The sequence below is a fragment of the Setaria italica genome, chromosome I (genome assembly GCF_000263155.2).
Source record: "Setaria italica strain Yugu1 chromosome I, Setaria_italica_v2.0, whole genome shotgun sequence".
Lineage (NCBI taxonomy): Eukaryota > Viridiplantae > Streptophyta > Magnoliopsida > Poales > Poaceae > Setaria > Setaria italica.
In genome coordinates, this window is record NC_028450.1 from 33,069,558 (window position 1) to 33,086,529 (window position 16,972).

The following is a 16,972-nucleotide window of genomic DNA, read 5'->3' on the forward strand; positions in this document are numbered from 1 at the left end:
TTCCCTTTGACAAAGCAGCAACCTACCGACCAAAACTCAACAGCCCCTTCACGGCATCAACAGAGCTCTAAAGGGGCTTAGGGGCTCCTGACGGGTCCATAGACTCAGGCTCCCCAATAGCACCTCCTTTCCGTAGCACTTGGCCCAACAAGAGGTGCGGCGACGACGCGTACCTAGGCCAACCAAGGAACGCAACGCAGGTCGAAGACCAAGATCCAGCCACCGACCGGCTCCTCCGACTAGGAGGCCTGGTCGACGCCACGACCAGAAGGGTCCAATCGGGGGTGGGACCACAGTCTGACCCCGACCAAGTTCCCCCGACCGGGGATGCACCGTACCGACCACACCACTCTCCCCGACCGACACGGCCGGGGCCGACTGGGACAATCGACTGGGAACGCCTGCTCGGTGTGGGCCTAGGGAGTAGGTGGAACGGATAAGAGGAAGTGCCCAGGTCAACTACGATACGAGAAACCGTACCGCACCACGCCCTACGCATGCCCAGCACAGTGCCGCTGCAACCTACCTGCTCCAATGGAGTTGCCTGACAAGATGAACAGGGGCCGAGGATAGCGGCCATACCGTACCCAATGACTTGGGCCTCAACAAAACTAGGCAGCGCCCGCACTCTCTCTCTCTCTCTCTCTCTCTCTCTCTCTCTCTCTTTCTGACTTGTAAGGCCGTCCCCTTGTGCTATAAAAGGGAATGGGTCGTCCCCGTCTGAAGACATATTTCCATAAGTAGACACTTCTATTCATTCCATACGCGCATACACTCTCGAACACATAGCGCACGTATGAGTCCCCGATCACTCTCTCCCATTCGAACCAGAGCACGACTAGGTCTCGGACACCCCTTCTCATCCTTCTCTCGTTTGTACCCCCACTGTAAACTTTGAGCACCTGGGCTCAGGAATATAGTTGACCGACTGACCCCAGCTGAACATAGGGTTCGTTGCCTGAACCAGTATACATCCTATGCCATTGTGTGCTAGGCCATATCTGATCTAACGCACGGCAAAACTACAATATTTACTAGTCGGCCAGATTTCGCACCGACAAAGTGTTAACTTGACTAATTCTTATTCAATTAGTTTTCTAACTAGAAGTTGATTAGGTTCTATCCTATTTTTCATAAGCTAAGGTTTAATTGATTAATTCCTATTTATAACTAGCTTTTCTAAATAAAATCTACCTAGTGTTATACATTGGTTTTCATAAATAAAGTTAATATGCTTAATGATATTATAAATGCCTTTTCAGTATTAACATGTTTAGTTGAATACGAAATACAAAGTTATTCGATCAGATGTCTTATACATACTCTGTGTTTCTAAAGTTAATTGTTAAGTTGGCATAACTTACACTTGAATATTTATGAATAAAATATGACTAAGTTTATCACGTTTTCACTGTTCAAATATACTTTCTGCTAATTCTAAATAGGGTATTTCTTTGAAATAACCTATGTGCATGATTTTATTTAATTAAAATCAATCAAGCATATAGTCTTTTTATTTCTTTTATTCAAACCTCTCGATAGTTTTATCTTGTCAACCATAGTTCTGTCTTCAGCGTTTCTTTCATCATTTGCGTGACCATAGAATCGAGCCCTATCCTTCAGTATGCTCTTTTAAAGCTTTTCTTTGATTGGTGTTTTGTTCTTAGTTGTACTTGCTTGTTTGTTTTGTATGGTTGTGCCCCATGATTGTTTCGAGTAGAAGGATTGCTGTTCAAAAGCTTTGAAAATTAAGAGTTTCAAGAGAGCAAGAGCTGAAGAGCATTAAGAGCAACTTTTTTTTTGGAGAAATTTAAGTGTCCCTAACCATCCTCTTATTTATGCTTATTTACAAGAATACCTTGTATTAATTGGAACATGAAGAACCACCTAGAAAAATAGTGCAACCACAAGAACTACATGGCTCTAGTTTTGGCTAATTAACTAGAGACTCTAGTCTGAGGTAATCTTACCGAAAGGGCAAGAGAGGAAGTATTGATAGGGTATAGCCTGACCCTTAGGTTGATCTGCTCTATGGTAGCTTCACACTCTTGAGAGAGGTTTATGCTCTGCTTCGACCTGAAACCTTATCGGGTTACTACTTACTAGGGAATCTTTGTAAAGGTCTCGTAGCGTCCCTATGCAATCACACCTTGGTAGTGTGATAAGTGCCTACTTTTGCACAACATGGTTGGGTCTAAAGTTCTTCTGAAGCCGTGCTCACGGTCAAGAGCGGTCTGGACCCTCACATGATTAATAAACTTGAAGATGGACTTAAATCGTTATTCTGGTTATTTTTGTAACTTTGCTGAGTACCAACCATAAGTGTACTCACCCTTACTAACTGCTGCTTAGAAGAAGAGGTTACTTTGAAGTTTGTTGAAGATGATGCTGAGTTCTAGGCATACGTGACTTCCAGTTGATTGCTTCTGAAGTCTGGAGCCTTCGTTTCCAGAATTAAGTTGCATATCTTAGATAGGCTTGTAAGTCATTATTTATATTTCTTTACGTGATACTAACTACTGTTATTCACTGATGATGTCACTATATGTATGAAACTTGATCCTGTCATACATATAGGTAGCACTTGATTTTGTTTTAAAACCAGATGTGACAGCCGTTCTCTTCCTTGAAAACGTTCATCAAATTGTCCATTTTCCTTTTGCGCCTTGCATGCTTCTTGGGTGTAAACCCGGACCTTCTGGTTGGGCGACGGTGGCGCTTATTTTGTCACAACCCTTCTTAGAGGCGTCGCTTTGGAAGCTCTTGCTATGCCTATGTGTTACAGCCATCAATGAGAGGTATTTTAGTTTTACTTAAAAAAGGAAATAAAAAAAGAGATGCTGGTGTTGTTCGAGTTTGTGCAGGTGCCATGGTTGTGGTGGTCTGGCTAGTGGAGGTGCGTTGGTGATGTGGATTTGAGTTGAGTGGAGTGACGGTGTTGTGCGGCTTATGTTGATGTCCCAATCTGACCGCCCATAGTTATTTGTTGAGATGAGTTGAGTTCGGCACATGTTGATATCTCAATCCAACCGGTCGATGTTGTTTGGTTGAGTAGAGTCAAGTAGTGTGATGGAGTTTGTGGAGTGCGTTGATGTTCCAATCCAACCCGTCAGTGTTGTTTCACCCAATCTAGGTTTCATTTTCTTTTTAATATAATCGGTACCTCTTCTACCTCATTGGTTTTTTTAAAAAAAATGCAGATCAAACAAACAGATCATGTGTCACAAAAAACGAAACCCATCTTTATGCTCGGCCATTGATAATTAGAATGCTTGATATAATATTGCACAATCTGATACGAACCATGCACCATTGATACCGTAGACCAAGGAACAACTCTTTTAGACGAAGGTTTTACGAAAAAGGATTTTTTTTACACAATCCGCATCCACGAGAGAATACCAATAACTCCAATTATTAATACATGAAGCCATTAATTTTTTAATGGTCTTCAAATTTTAACTTTTACACAACCAATTTTCTCATTATAATAGTATAGTTATAATTTCTAATGCGTATGCGATTAAAACTACTCCATCCATTTCAAATTATAGGTCGTTTTGACTTTTCTAAATAAATAGATTTTACTATGTATTTGGACATATCATGCATCTTGAAAAGCCAAAACGATCAACGATTTGAAACGGAGAGAGTACATTTTAAGACAATGATACAAATATGAGTTTTACGTCTCCAAACTAAATATTTTAAATATTGTCTATTGTCAACTTTTTAAAAAATGACCGAATTTTGTAGTCAAATTCTCAGTATTTATACAAACCTTTCTTACAATGGAACCTAGCTCCCCACTCGAGTTAAAGCTTCCAACTCAACACGGTGCTTGTATTTTGGGCTACTTGAATTTGTGACCGGAGCAAGCAAAATGTCGCGAAGATCCTTTATCGGGCGTGCAGTGTCCCTGTACCAAAGATTTGGATGCTTGCACGTAATTATTGCCATACGATCGGATCTTTGGTGTGAACCCTACTGCCCCCATTGCTTACGATACTCCAGACCTCACCTTTCAAGTAGTGGTTGGCGCATCGCTGCATCCAATGGAGACACTGCATAGCTGCTAGCACGTCGTCGTAGTGGTGGTTTCTACACACGTAGGTCCACCTCACTGCTCGGTAAAGCTACCTTTGCCATCAGACTACGCACAAGATTTCAGAAGTGACCAACACTGTATATACAATCTACTACTACCGGTACAATTTAATCAAGACTATGTTTGATGATTCCCCTACACCACCACTACACCAAACAAAAATGGAGGAAGAGTGCACACCAAGAACTCAGCCACTACTACCTGCTGACTACATACGGAGGGAGACACACACATGCCCTCACGCACCGTGCACGTGCACCCGCGTACAACACCTGCTCCCAAGACACCGACCAGCCGTCGATCGATCGGCTTCGATCGGTTTCATGCAGCGAGCTGATGCTGGGCGCTGCATCCGGCGGCGGCGTCGTCGTCGTCGGAGAGGCAGCAGTGCTGCAGCCTGAGCGGCGGCGGGGGAGCCTCCGCGCACAGCAGCTCGGACTGCAGCACGGCGCAGTAGTCGGCGAACGTCTCCGGCGCGACGTTGAGGTCGAAGCCGACGCCGAACAGGAAGTCCACCTCCAGGTAGTTCATCTCCGCTAGGGTGATGCCCCCGACCTTGGCAAAGTAGGCGTTGTTGTAGCATCTGCACAGGTACAGTCAGGCTCACGGGTCACTTTGACTCTCTTTCAGTCTCCAACTGTTACTTCTCGGCCTAACTTTTACAGAGAAATACTGCATCACTGCATTGCCAATTTGTCATATTATATGTAATCCTTCCGATTCTTTCAACTTGTCTTATGATTGAGAGTTTGGCCAATGATTGACGGTACAAGCACAGTAACACTGTAATCATGCATGCAACCGAAAAAAGCACGACCAGAATTTTACCAAACAGGGACCAAACGGTATCTTTAAAGAATGCCAAGTTGCCCAAATAGCAAAGCCAGAAAGCAGCAAGAGGCCGACGATGCTCCTGGGACCCTGACATGAGGAAGTGAGCTAGCGGCAAACATCAGCAGCAACAGCAGATGGCCACGGCAAGTTGGCCGTCCCAATCCCCTACAACTGGCGCCGAGAATTAAATTCCAAGCTGCGGAAAGGTGACGGGGCCGGGGCGGGGTGGAATTCTAGTTTATGTCGTCGGGTCCACGGTGGATGCGTGTGGTTGGATTGGATGGAAGCAAAGCAACTGTGGAAGTGGAACCACCGGGGTCGCTTTGCTGGACAAGCATAGCTCTCTGTCGTCCGTGGACGATGCCTTGTTTGCAAGGACGACAGGCGCCTGAATCACCCGATGCATGGCCTGGTTTCACTGCGGCATGGTTGATCAACTGTTGGAGTGAGAGCCTACACCTTTACCTTTCCTTGTCTTATGGTGATCATTAGCACAGTGGTGTATCAGTGTATGTGTGCACCAATGATTGCAGCTGGAAGCCTGGAAATTCTGAATTTATGCGTGTTTTGCACATTTTTCTTTTGCTATACACTCAAGGACAGAGTCTTGTGTAGATGTTAGAGCACCGACACTTTGACGCTTGAGAATGTTATATCGCGAAGTAACTTTTCTTGAATCCAATGAGAAGTAACCTCATTGGACAGTTACACACACCCAGAAAATAAGGAGGCACAATTCTTTTTTTTTTTTTGGAAACAAAAGGAGGCACAATTCTGGTAGGGGTGGAAATGATGCTTGAGTTACTTGCACGGCACTTCCAAACTATTCCTGGCTAGCAGAATTCTGAACTTGGGAAGCTTGGAAGAGATGGGGACATCAAAAGATGCCTATTATTTTGAGGGCTAACAAAGCACTTTGTCACAGCCACTCTTTGCATAAGAATCCAAAGCGTTTGAATTTTCCATGATAATTCTGAACCACGCAAGAAGAGAAATTCAGGTGGCCCAATTGATTTATTCCGAGCAATTCACCATCAAGGTGTTTAAATCCAGGTATTCTTGGCAGTACAAGAAAATTTCAGAATCAAGAACGTCTGAACAGACCAAGAACAGAGAGTGAAGCGCTCCTAGCTAATTGACCCATGTGTTCCCAATTATAGTAATAGACCGACAAAAAAAGCTAATCGAGAAGATGATCATCCGCAAGTACGCCTCAAATTCAGCTAGATTGTTGGTTAACTTGATAACGATACGACAGGCGAGGAGAGAGTGACTCACATGTCATCCATGAACTTGACGGCGGCGAGCACGGAGGTGATGAGCAGGCGGTGCACGCTGTACGAGTCCACGGCCAGGGCCAGTCGTCGCCCGCGGCGGAGGAGGCGGTCGAGGTAGACGTAGGCGACGACGTAGCACGCGGGGCTGCACCCAGCGAACCGGGCGATGCGCGCCATGTACGCGCGCACCGAGATGCCCGGCTTGGTCGTCGCCCGGAACGCCGACGCCGGCGCCACGGCGGCCGAGAGCTCCGCGGCCGCCGCCGCGTCGTTGCGCTCCGCGACGCGCTCCAGGATGCCGGCGAGGGCGGCAACCACGCGCGGCATGTCCTCGGCGCCACCGCCGCTCTCCACCAGCTCCTCGCACTCGGCCATGGCGGCTCCCGGCCGGCTTCCTGGCCTCTGGGTGTGGTGTGCACGTGTTGAGCTCCGGGGCTGGTGGAGAGCAGGCGGGGGAGTTCTTCGGAGCCTTCCTCAGGGCAACTCCAAATGTATAGTTCACGGCGTAACTGTTGCAAACTTCACGATAATACGTAAAGTGATAGGATATGGAGAGAGAGGGAGAGGAAGAAAAGAGATAGAGAGAAAGTGGGTGGAACGGGAGAGATAAATTATATCTCTTATAGGTAGATTGTAAGTTTATGGATACCTTTTACTATAGATCACTACATGGACCACCCTCGTAATGGTTCAGGTGACTGGATTGACTAGATTAGAATATTCTTGTGGACTAGTTTTGAAGCATATTGTGGACGCCTAAACGTCGGATAACAGCTAAATTAGTTTTCGTATTTTTTTCTTTGAGCTGATTTTGGGGGGTTTTAACCTAAAAGTCCTTAGTTCGGCGTCTTCGGTGAGAAAATTAGGCTAGTTAGCAGTTGGGTTAAGTCAACGGGATTGTATTATTCGTAATGCTTCCTGCTTCTGAATTATTCTTGTCTGTCTCCATAGATGTGTACGTAATGTTAGAAAATACACGGCATCCTGGATCCTTAATCCAGTTCCAATATTTACCAACAGCGTGAGAAGTTGCTGAAGATTGTCCAGCTTCTCTTTCCCTCCAGCACACATGGAAAGAACAACAAACAAGAGACATGTATACTTAGAAGCGTTGTAGAGCCAATTTCTCATTTTGTTCCAATTCATACCATGTTTAACCATGCTCGTACCATACAATCTTTTTTAAGAACAACAGGCAATTAGAAGCGTCGTGGAGCCAGTTCATACCATGTTCATACTGTACCATAGTACATTTTTTAAGGAAGGAAGTATTGTTCAGTAAAATATCGAATTTTTGACCAGCCAATAAATAACTTTGAAACCAAATCTAAACGTGGTATCCATAATGTCTATCTCGTATTATCTTGCCTTTTTCTATAAAAATAAGAGGAAGGAGTCCTACACACCTGGCACACGTCTGATTTGTTCTAGCACATTTGTTCAGCGCAGTGCTCCCAACATGGTCACCACATTAGGACGCTATACAGCCCAACGTTTCTTTTGCATGTCGAATGCAACCTTATGTGCTGATTCGTGCAACATCCCACTCAACAACAGCAGAGACCCTTCCCCTCGAGACAAACGTGTGCGCCGCTGCAAGAAGAAAGCAGGCAAGATCGGCGTTCAACTTTCTGATCGGGCCAGTTTTTCGCCTGTCGTCACATGTTACTATACATCCTGAGAAAGGTTCGTTGCTACGTACTCTCATAATCTTGCTGGTGAACGGTATCAGTCTGTTAATTAGTGTAACTACAGCTGCTAGTGCTGCGTGCTCCTTGAATTGTGTTCTAATCAGGGGAGGTTGAGGGGGTTGAGGCTGTCATTGCAACCACTTTTGTAGTCGCGTCCCGGCCACGTGCTTTAATTTTGCACTGCACTGTCATCGTTACGCTGACAAATTAAGCCGAAAGAGATTGATCAGCAGACTAGCAGAGCAACACCTAGTATTAGAGCGAGTGAAGGGAGACAGCGCGGTCCCTGTCAAAACCTCTTACGAACGGTTCACCTGCCATCCTCATTTAGATAGTGTTTGGTTCCTAGTAAGTTAACGGGAAAAAGGATCGAATTATAGTGTATTTAGTAACGGAATAGGTGATTACATTTTTGTTTGGTTGTACTCTGTAACTTAATCAGATTACAGTGTGGGTGTTGTATCTGATTACGGCGAAGGAGGAGGGGTAACAAGCTTGTATAGATATTATTTAGGTAAGAGATTCGATTACAATGTCAATTAATTACAAACCACCGCAACCAAACATATATAATGGGATCCGTTAACTTCAGTAATCAAATTACGTTACATTGCGCCAACCAAACACCACCCTCTGGAAAGTAAGGAGCAGAATGCAAGTATTGAAGCTTTTTTTTGCTATTCGTTATTAAAGCTTTCCTTTAAGAAAATATATATGTACAAAAACAGCACTCCAACGAACATAAAGCTTTGGCTGTGCAAGTATGCAGTCTGACTCCGCATCATGCAGCCCAGTGAACAGACTTGAGCATTTTAGACTCAGCTGGACCGGCCTAAGCCCGTTGAGTTTTGGCCCGCTCACGACGTATGCTATAAGACCAGGTTTAGTCAGCGCAAACCTAGTACCAAGCAATTAATATTAATTATTTTTCAATAAAAGGAACGGGAGGTTAGAGTTCGGTTTGAAAAATCAGTCCAACAATACCCCATGTAATGGTCACAAATTTTCATCCGAAATTAAGGACTTTTTTATCCTAGCTCTCCAAAACTGATGATGTCCAGAAAAGAAAGGGGTCGGGCGGGTCGGCCCAGTGTGCTAAAAAAGGGTGTTCTCCGGGCCGCGGCATTGTCCAAAGCCCAGCCAAAAAACTACTAGCCACCAACTTGGACGGCTTATCAAGGCCAGCCCATGGACAGCCTTCCCCGCGCGTGGGTATGGCCCGTACCCCGCGGGGGCTCAGCGTTTACAAACCCCATTCCACCGACTGCTCACCGCTCTCCATGCCGCCGGCCGCGCGTCCTCCTTCCTCTTCGACGAGTCCGCGGCGCGGCCAACAGGGTCGCGCGCGCTGAAGTCACCGTTCGCGGCCCGTAGGTGCCCACCCACCCAACGCGCGCGACAGGCCACTGCAGAGCCGGGCGGGCGGCGCGCGCGGACGCTAGCTCTGCGGGGTGCCGGGGCTCGCGCGTACGTCTCGTAAAAAGCCATGTGGTTCAGGCGTTTTCAGCGCCGAGCGAGGCAACATGTCGCCGCGCGCGTCCATCCATCCATGGTCCACGCGAAGTTGACCTCGCACCTTCGGACAGATCGTCGCGCAGGGACCACCGGCCCGGGCGGGCGGCCATGCATACTCCTATGGTCGAGCACGTACAGAGAGCCTCGCAGATCCCTCCTCCCTCTCGCGCGCGGCCATTATCTTGTGGGCCTTGCTGATGTTAGTGCGTTTTCAATGTAGCGCGCGTATATGTTCGTCAGGCTAGCTAATTTGTTGACCTGACCATCCTAAGGTCGAGACGACGACTACTAGATAGCCCACACGCTCGATCTCTCAATGATTCAGATTCAGGTGACCTGCCTGGGCGCCTGGTTAGGCCAGGTTGCACTTGCACCTATACACATCATGACCCTGCAACTGCAAAGCCATCAGCCATGTCGTGGTCTCTCTGAGCAAAAACCACACCCGAATTGATGGCGGTTTGTTTGGGAGCCCGTGTTCGTTTTCGGTCGTCAGGGCAACAGGGTGCCGCCCGGCCCGTTCCACAATCATTAGCCAGCGTTGCATGAATAATGAATTGATGTAGTACGTGTACACACACGCATATAGAAAGGTGTGCAGCCGCTAGCTCTTCTTGCCCTGTCAGCCGGACGGACGGACGGCGCAGAACGCGCACGTTAACGTCACGTAGCAGCTCATGCCTACCAGGTACGATCTTATCACACGCGTATATAGGTCAACCGGATCACCAGGGTGTGTGCGTGCGTACTGGGCATCATCTGCACCCATTTCAACCATGCATGCGTGCATGCAGCTTGTTTTTCTTTCTGATCATCTTTCAGTGGTTGGGAACTTTAGTACCAGTGGCATATACACAGGAGCAAAAGTGAACAAAAGTGTACACAATATTTGATGGTCTACATGAGTGCATACATCGATTCATGGATGGATCATTATATTTTTAATTTGCAAGATGATGGTCGGGGATGATCACATCGTATTACATGATGAGTACACACGACACTACTGGTTCATCACGTCCTGACATGCATCCGATCCACCAAAACTGAAGAGACCTTCAAGAAACCACGGGTCGATGCACTTCTTGTTTGCTGCTCTTGCAATGCTCTCGATCACGCTGCTTCTGACCACTTGACTGCGCAGTGAATATTAACGATAGAGATTCAGAAGGAGCTGAAGCAGTCGGTGTGGTCGCCGGAGGCGGCGTCGTCGCTGCAGGGAGAGTGCGTGTGGCGGCCCTCGTACGTGGTCATCACCATGCGGCAGTCCGTCGACAGCCGCTCCACCCGCTTCTTCACGCGGCAGTTGCTGTGGGTGCACCGGAAATAGCTCCTGATCGAAGGAATGCACGCGCGCAACCAGGCGGAGTCAATAATCAGCTAAATTAAAACGATATACATCACACACATCATACATGGGGCGTGTTCGACAAATCAGCGATACAAAGTTGTTTATGTCAGCATTTTGTTCGTGTGGCATCGAAAAGTTAAGGCTACTATAGCTAATAGGCAATCTACTTACAACTCCCACATGTATGCACTGATTAATAAATATATGGACACATATTATATATTTAGATAATGTGATATATATATATATATATGCTCCCTCCGTCCAAATATAAGAATTTCTGAGTTTCTCCTAACTCGGATTATCTAAATCGATCAATGCAAGTTCATAGAGAAGGTATTAAATTGTTCGAAAAAAAGAGAAGATATTAACATCTACAGATCTACCACACCAAAAGGTAAAAATGAAAACATTTTTCATAACAGATATGATGATGCTCATTTTATATCATTGACAGTTATGGATACCTGGTACTCTCATGAGGGCCCAGCCGCCCACTAATGGGCCGGCTCGACTTGATGAAGAAGGCAGAAGATAGAGTCCGACTAGACCTCCCCACGTGTTGTAATCCGACTAGATCTCATCTACATTAACCGACTAGGGGACTTGCCATATAACCCTACCCCTCAGAGTATATAAGGGGAGGTAGGGGCCCTAGGAGGACATTCAATCCCTCAACACAACAACCAACACCTGAGCACAGGACGCAATACAATACTCCCAACATAGGACATAGGGTATTACGCTACACTGGTAGCCCGAACCTGTATAAATCTATGCGTCTTTTGTCTTGCGTTACCATTAAGTTCATGGTCTTGAGATCTTCTCTGCCTACAGATCAACCATCTGGGTACCCCTAGATGGACTGACGGTCACTAAATCCGACAATCATAATAAATATTATTAATCTGTAATCTTAGTCAAACTTAGAATACCTTCACTTAGGACAAACTCAGAATTAAATCCTTATATTGGATGAAGTATAAGATATTAGTTACTCTCTCCGATTCAAAGTAAGTGCTCCTGAGGACATCAAATGTGTCTACAAGTTGAGACTTTGACCAATAATTCTACTAAAATTATAAGAAAAATAATTAATTATTTAGAGATCACTTTTCATGTTGAATATTATAATATCTAACTTACATAGTCATAACTTTTCGTGTAATCAAAGTTTAGCGAAGGAATTCTATGCATTTTGAAATAGACGGAGTATTATGCTATCTTTAGAAGATGTGTAAGTTTTTATATATAATAGGGTGTGGTTGAGTCCACCATTATTGAAGACACTCTCATTAACATTCAGTGAAACTTGTAGTTTGCACCTTTCTATTTGCAACAATGTAATCAATGCTCTCTAACTTAGTGAGTACTATATCGCCTATGCATGATCGCAGTTCGTTGACAAGATTTAGCTTTTCCCTTCAGGCCGGGTTCAGGCTGAATCATCCATATTTTAGCATGTTTGTAAAGATTTACTGAATTTAATGTTTATAATCATCTATACTTACATGTATGTTTCATATCAAAGTCATCTTAGATTCACAATTTTTTCATAAAAGAGAAATATATCAAATTCAAATAACTTTTTTTCTGCAAAGATTCTCCAATTATTAATACACTGTTTAATTACTGTGGTCACCTAGCAGGACAGATCGTTTATTGACTAACTGTCCCCCAACGTATATGTGATTTACCTTAGCTTCCAGAGGGTAAATTATTTGGTCGTTAAATGAGTCGCTACATTTTCTTCTGTCAACTGATCATACATACTTCTCATATAATTTACAAAAAATAATAGCACTCTTCAAATGTGATATCTTAGCTTCCATAGCTTACTGGTCGACTAAATACTTGTTGTGGTTAAGAGTTATTAGATGATGATCTAATTAAATACATACAGTAAAACCCAATTTAAGGGTAGCATTAATAATATAGTCTAATATTGTTACAGATTTTTTTTTGTTTTTTAATAATCAAGATTGTATTCAAACCATGTATATTTGCAGGAAAACGATAGGATTCGAATAGTGCATATATCTCTTACCTAGGTATATCTCTAGTCAAGTACCATACTTATGGGCACGTTATATTATCTGTGTGCATCTGGATTTCTGAAGAAACACAAGCAAGGATCTAAGACCTGTCTATGTACGTGCATGTGCACTTCATGCATGCGTCTGTTTGCCGTAGCCTGTAGACCCTATGGTCGTCTGAGAGCGAGATTGAACTTCTGATCAATTGTCTAAGTGTGTGTATATCCACACATGTACGGTTCACAGAACTAACTCAAGCGTGAACCTAAGCTAGATGCAATTCCGCGTCATTTATCTTTCCTACTCTCTGTTCTTCAACATATGCTTGCAATGATTTCACTCCTTATTCGTTGTACACTCAGTTAAAAAATCTGGTACGGTAGAACACAAACTAGTACCAGTTGTGGAAAAAAATTGTATATGATTGGTGCAAATTAAAGAACTACTAGTTGATTAAACACATTAATTAGCATAAATAATTTGTGTCCATTTAATGATCTAGCCTTGCAATAAATACAATTTAGTAGAGATCATTGGTCCTATGCAATATGATTTTGTAAAAAAACAAATGGAAAATATAACTCGAGTTCAAGCATATTGAGTGCCAAAACAATTTCATGCTTCCCACTTCTATATATTTCTGAATGTCATATATATTGCTTATATATAGGCACAAGAGCTGAAAGCAATTGAAATACCAGCTAGCCAGCAGTCTAGCACAAAGCAAGCTTCACTATCGGCTTACGTACTGTCTCTCGGGTAAGATTTACCAGATCTACTGCTAATCGATCGCCTCAACTAGCTACAACACGATGGACCTGCTTCTATATATATTGTCATCAAGAGGCAACTTATTAGATCACCACCACATAAAATTAACAATCTGAGATTACTTGCTAATTTGCTAGCAAAGGCATGGCATGCTTGGAGTGTATAATAGAGCCGAAGGACAGCTTCTACGTAAATTCAATAAATATGATGTAGATTGGTACAAAATTGCAGATACCTCGGATGGAGGCTGTTCTTGACAACCTTCTGCCCGTACTTCCTCCACTTGTAGCCATCATCCAGCACATCCACGTCGCTTCTGGTCTGGAAACAGAACCTCGGCTCCCTCATCTTCCTCCTCACCTTCATCTTCCCTCTATCCGCCATCGTAGGCGCCGAGCCCTTCCACCTACGCACTCACACAACACATGCACACCATCAAACCCTAAACCATAGACAGATAGAGATCTCAAAAAAATAACACAAGAGAGCATACCATGTGCTAGCACTATCGTTGCAACCTTTTGTCAACGAGGTGCACACCTGTAGAAGAAACAAAACCGCTCATAATAAGGAACAAAGATAAAAAAAAAATGCGCAGTCATGTACATGTGCAAAAATCATGAAAGATCACCTCACCTCATCAGCACCAACAGTACTGGGCATGAAATCAGCAGTAGGCTTCCCACCGCAGGCGACGGCCGAGGCAGCTCCAGAGCAGCCCAACGGCAGTGCCGGCAGCTGATATAGGCCACAATGGTCGGAGGAGAGCATCACGCCATGGTTCTCGGACTCTTCCTGGTCAAACGGCATCTGGAGAAGCTTGTTTGGTTGGCTCGGTAGTTGAAGTGGGAGAGGAAGAGGGAAGGCGTAGTGATCCGGCACGAGGAAGCTAGGAAGGCAAGCCCCCAGCTGGCCTCCCTCCATATATGCCTGCATATGTGCTAGTGATCGATGGATGGATCAAAGTGGTTCTTGGGGCAGAAAATTCACACAGGATAGATCTCCTTTTGGTGACGATGATGCTTTGAGGTTAAGTGGTGGTGGTGTGGGCTATGGCCCTCTGGAATGCTGGAGGATCGAGTACTGCAATGGGGTATGGACTATGGTCACTGGAGCTGGCCTAGGCAGCCCTTTAAAGGGCCTCTAGCTATATTGTGCCGTGTGTACAGTACTTGGTTCAGTACTGGCTGTTGCCCTGTCCCAGCTAGTGCGTGCTAATTCATCAGCAGCTTTCATGTGGTGTCAGAGATCTGCCTCTTTTTTTTCTAGCTCGTCTATCATAGTAGTCAGTAGATGCGTCTGGTGTAAAGGAAAATTAATTGTAATTGATCACGTTTTGTGTTTGCCAGAAGCACGGGGGAAATCCGCTGGTTGTCATGTTAATTGGGCCGTGTGGTTCCCCTGAACCCCTGATCAGTCGTTGCTTATGCTTCTACGTGCTGCAGCTTTCCAAGCTAATCGCGTCTTGAGTGGCGCTTCAACCGCGGCAGAGCTTTTTCAGGCGGGGCATGTATTATTGCAGCGATTGTTCGGCGTACAGGGGGATAGCTAGCACTGATTGTACCTTTTGTCTCCTGCGATCGATTGCCCAATCGACCGATCTGCAGTTTCTTTCAGGATGCCCGGCCGGCCTCCTCGCAAAAAGAGCACTGCTGGTTCACTCGTTTTCAGTATTTCTGTAGCGCGCACATCTGAATCCGGTCTCCCCTGGAATCATCACCGTCTTGGGTACGTGTTCAGAGTAGGATGGGTCGTCGGGGGCAGGTTTTGCTTTTCCACTATGTAACCTCCCATTTGGCGCTCTTGATTTGTAGGGAAAATATCTAGGCATACGCACTGTTTCAGTACAACGCAATTTTGCTGCTCAAAATAGCATTTACAGCCGCCCGATGCTATACGGGTGCGTCAATTAATCGTATCACCCCTCTTTCATTATGATTGTCTCGTTGATGGATGTCACCCTCTCCGTGCCGAATCGCCATGAACCGCATCGTTCATGTGTATATATATATGCCCTTGCCTACTTTGTGGTCTCCGGTGACACCAATGCTTCCATTGATTGCCTTCCAATGCATTGTCCCTGTCCGGGTCTTGGCAGTGGCACCACCGTAGTACCCTCGGGTGTCTAGGCACCTAGCAATTGCATTGGGACCTAAACATGCTTCAGAATAAGATCAAACAATGCCCTAATAACACCTTGCTGGAGAATAAGATGGCACCAATATGTGAGCACATATCCACAGTGGAATTGAATGTCAGAAAAATGCAGATGATTTCAAGACATCTCTCTGGTGATTTCTACTACATTAGAAAAACAAAAAACGCTATGTTTACCAGCAGAGCGAATGTTATAGCTAGGTAGAGTAATCTACCACAAATTACATACAAGTGATGCATCACAATTTTGGTCAGTTGCATGTTTTTCAAAATGCTGAAATGGGGCAGGATAAAGAGAAATAGAAAGGAAAGCACAGAGAAATCATTGTGACCATATAGTATATAGTAGTATAAGTCAATTTTGCTATCTACTGCTGCGGAAGTGGGGCTGCAAAAGATGTTGGCAAACCAAACACATTGCTGCGGGCAGCTGCTGCTGCAGGCACGCACATTGATGCCTTCCAGATTGAGCCACGGTTTTGCAGCGGGCAGGGTGAATCCCTATCATTGCGAGCTGCTGCAAAAGCCTCTTCTTCAGGTCCCCCCCCCCCCCCCCCCCCCCCTGGGCCACTGCTCCCCAATGCGCTCAGGTGATCCGTTTCAAATACTGCTATCATTCATCCCCAGTTCAAACGTACTAAGTCTGAACTTTTCCCAATAATGCTAACTGTAGGATCGTGCTAATAAGTGGTCATCAACTGCATATTACGCATTTCTAATGTAATGAATGGGGCGAAGCTAGGCGCCTAGGCCAGCTAGTCACCGGGGGTCTTCTTCACAACATGAATGCATATTTTCCATGGAAATTGCAGAAATCATTGGCCTATATACGCCCAAAAAATTTGGTCAATGATGAAGCCGCAGAGACGGAGGTACAGCACGCATGTGAGAGCTAGCGCCAGTGTACGTATCGGTAGAGCGGCTGTGCTTGAGCAGAATCCCCAAGACCTCGCATCGCATGGCGTGCCCTAGAAAGGGAGAGGCACAAGGATTTGGTAACCGTGAACAGGTACAGGACAGCAGGAACAGGGGCGTACGTATATTCTGCCGCATACTGCCCAGACAATCAGCGGCGGCAGCGGCAAGAAAAGAATAGAAATCCTAAAGTGGCGGCGGCGGCGTAGCTTAGCACACACTGCGTCGTCTGCGCATGTCGAGACAGCGCGGGGAGATGATTAGCATGCGTGCGTGGAGAAGGAGCGAAAACGCATGGTGACAAGGGGAAAACGAGA

At 45.3% G+C, this 16,972-nt stretch overlaps 2 protein-coding genes across 2 annotated transcripts; both read right to left on the bottom strand.

The window, feature by feature from the left end:
• Positions 1-4,145: 4,145 nt before the first annotated feature.
• Positions 4,146-6,767, bottom strand: LOC101769112 (cyclin-P4-1). Its single transcript, XM_004953243.3, has 2 exons — positions 6,221-6,767; positions 4,146-4,691 (listed from the first exon to the last, which is right to left on the bottom strand). Exons 1-2 carry the CDS (start codon positions 6,592-6,594, stop codon positions 4,430-4,432), a joined length of 636 nt encoding a protein of 211 aa, XP_004953300.1. The 5' UTR covers positions 6,595-6,767; the 3' UTR covers positions 4,146-4,429.
• A 3,520-nt stretch (positions 6,768-10,287) lies between these two features.
• LOC101769515 (probable WRKY transcription factor 12) lies at positions 10,288-14,688 on the bottom strand. The gene is made up of 4 exons (XM_004953244.3): positions 14,220-14,688; positions 14,077-14,123; positions 13,819-13,989; positions 10,288-10,758 (listed from the first exon to the last, which is right to left on the bottom strand). Exons 1-4 carry the CDS (start codon positions 14,517-14,519, stop codon positions 10,590-10,592), a joined length of 687 nt encoding a protein of 228 aa, XP_004953301.1. The 5' UTR covers positions 14,520-14,688; the 3' UTR covers positions 10,288-10,589.
• Between the last annotated feature and the right edge of the window lie 2,284 nt (positions 14,689-16,972).

What these genes read in the sequence shown, in the direction of transcription:
- LOC101769112 (XM_004953243.3), bottom strand. Translation starts at nt 6,594, where the DNA reads ATGGCCGAGTGCGAGGAGCTGGTGGAGAGCGGCGGTGGCGCCGAGGAC. An exon ending in GTCAAGTTCATGGATGACAT is followed by an intron (nt 4,692 to 6,220) that starts GTGAGTCACTCT and finishes GTACCTGTGCAG; the next exon opens with ATGCTACAACAACGCCTACT.
- LOC101769515 (XM_004953244.3), bottom strand. Translation starts at nt 14,519, where the DNA reads ATGCAGGCATATATGGAGGGAGGCCAGCTGGGGGCTTGCCTTCCTAGC. An exon ending in AACGATAGTGCTAGCACATG is followed by an intron (nt 13,990 to 14,076) that starts GTATGCTCTCTT and finishes GTGAGTGCGTAG; the next exon opens with GTGGAAGGGCTCGGCGCCTA. An exon ending in AAGAACAGCCTCCATCCGAG is followed by an intron (nt 10,759 to 13,818) that starts GTATCTGCAATT and finishes TCCTTCGATCAG; the next exon opens with GAGCTATTTCCGGTGCACCC.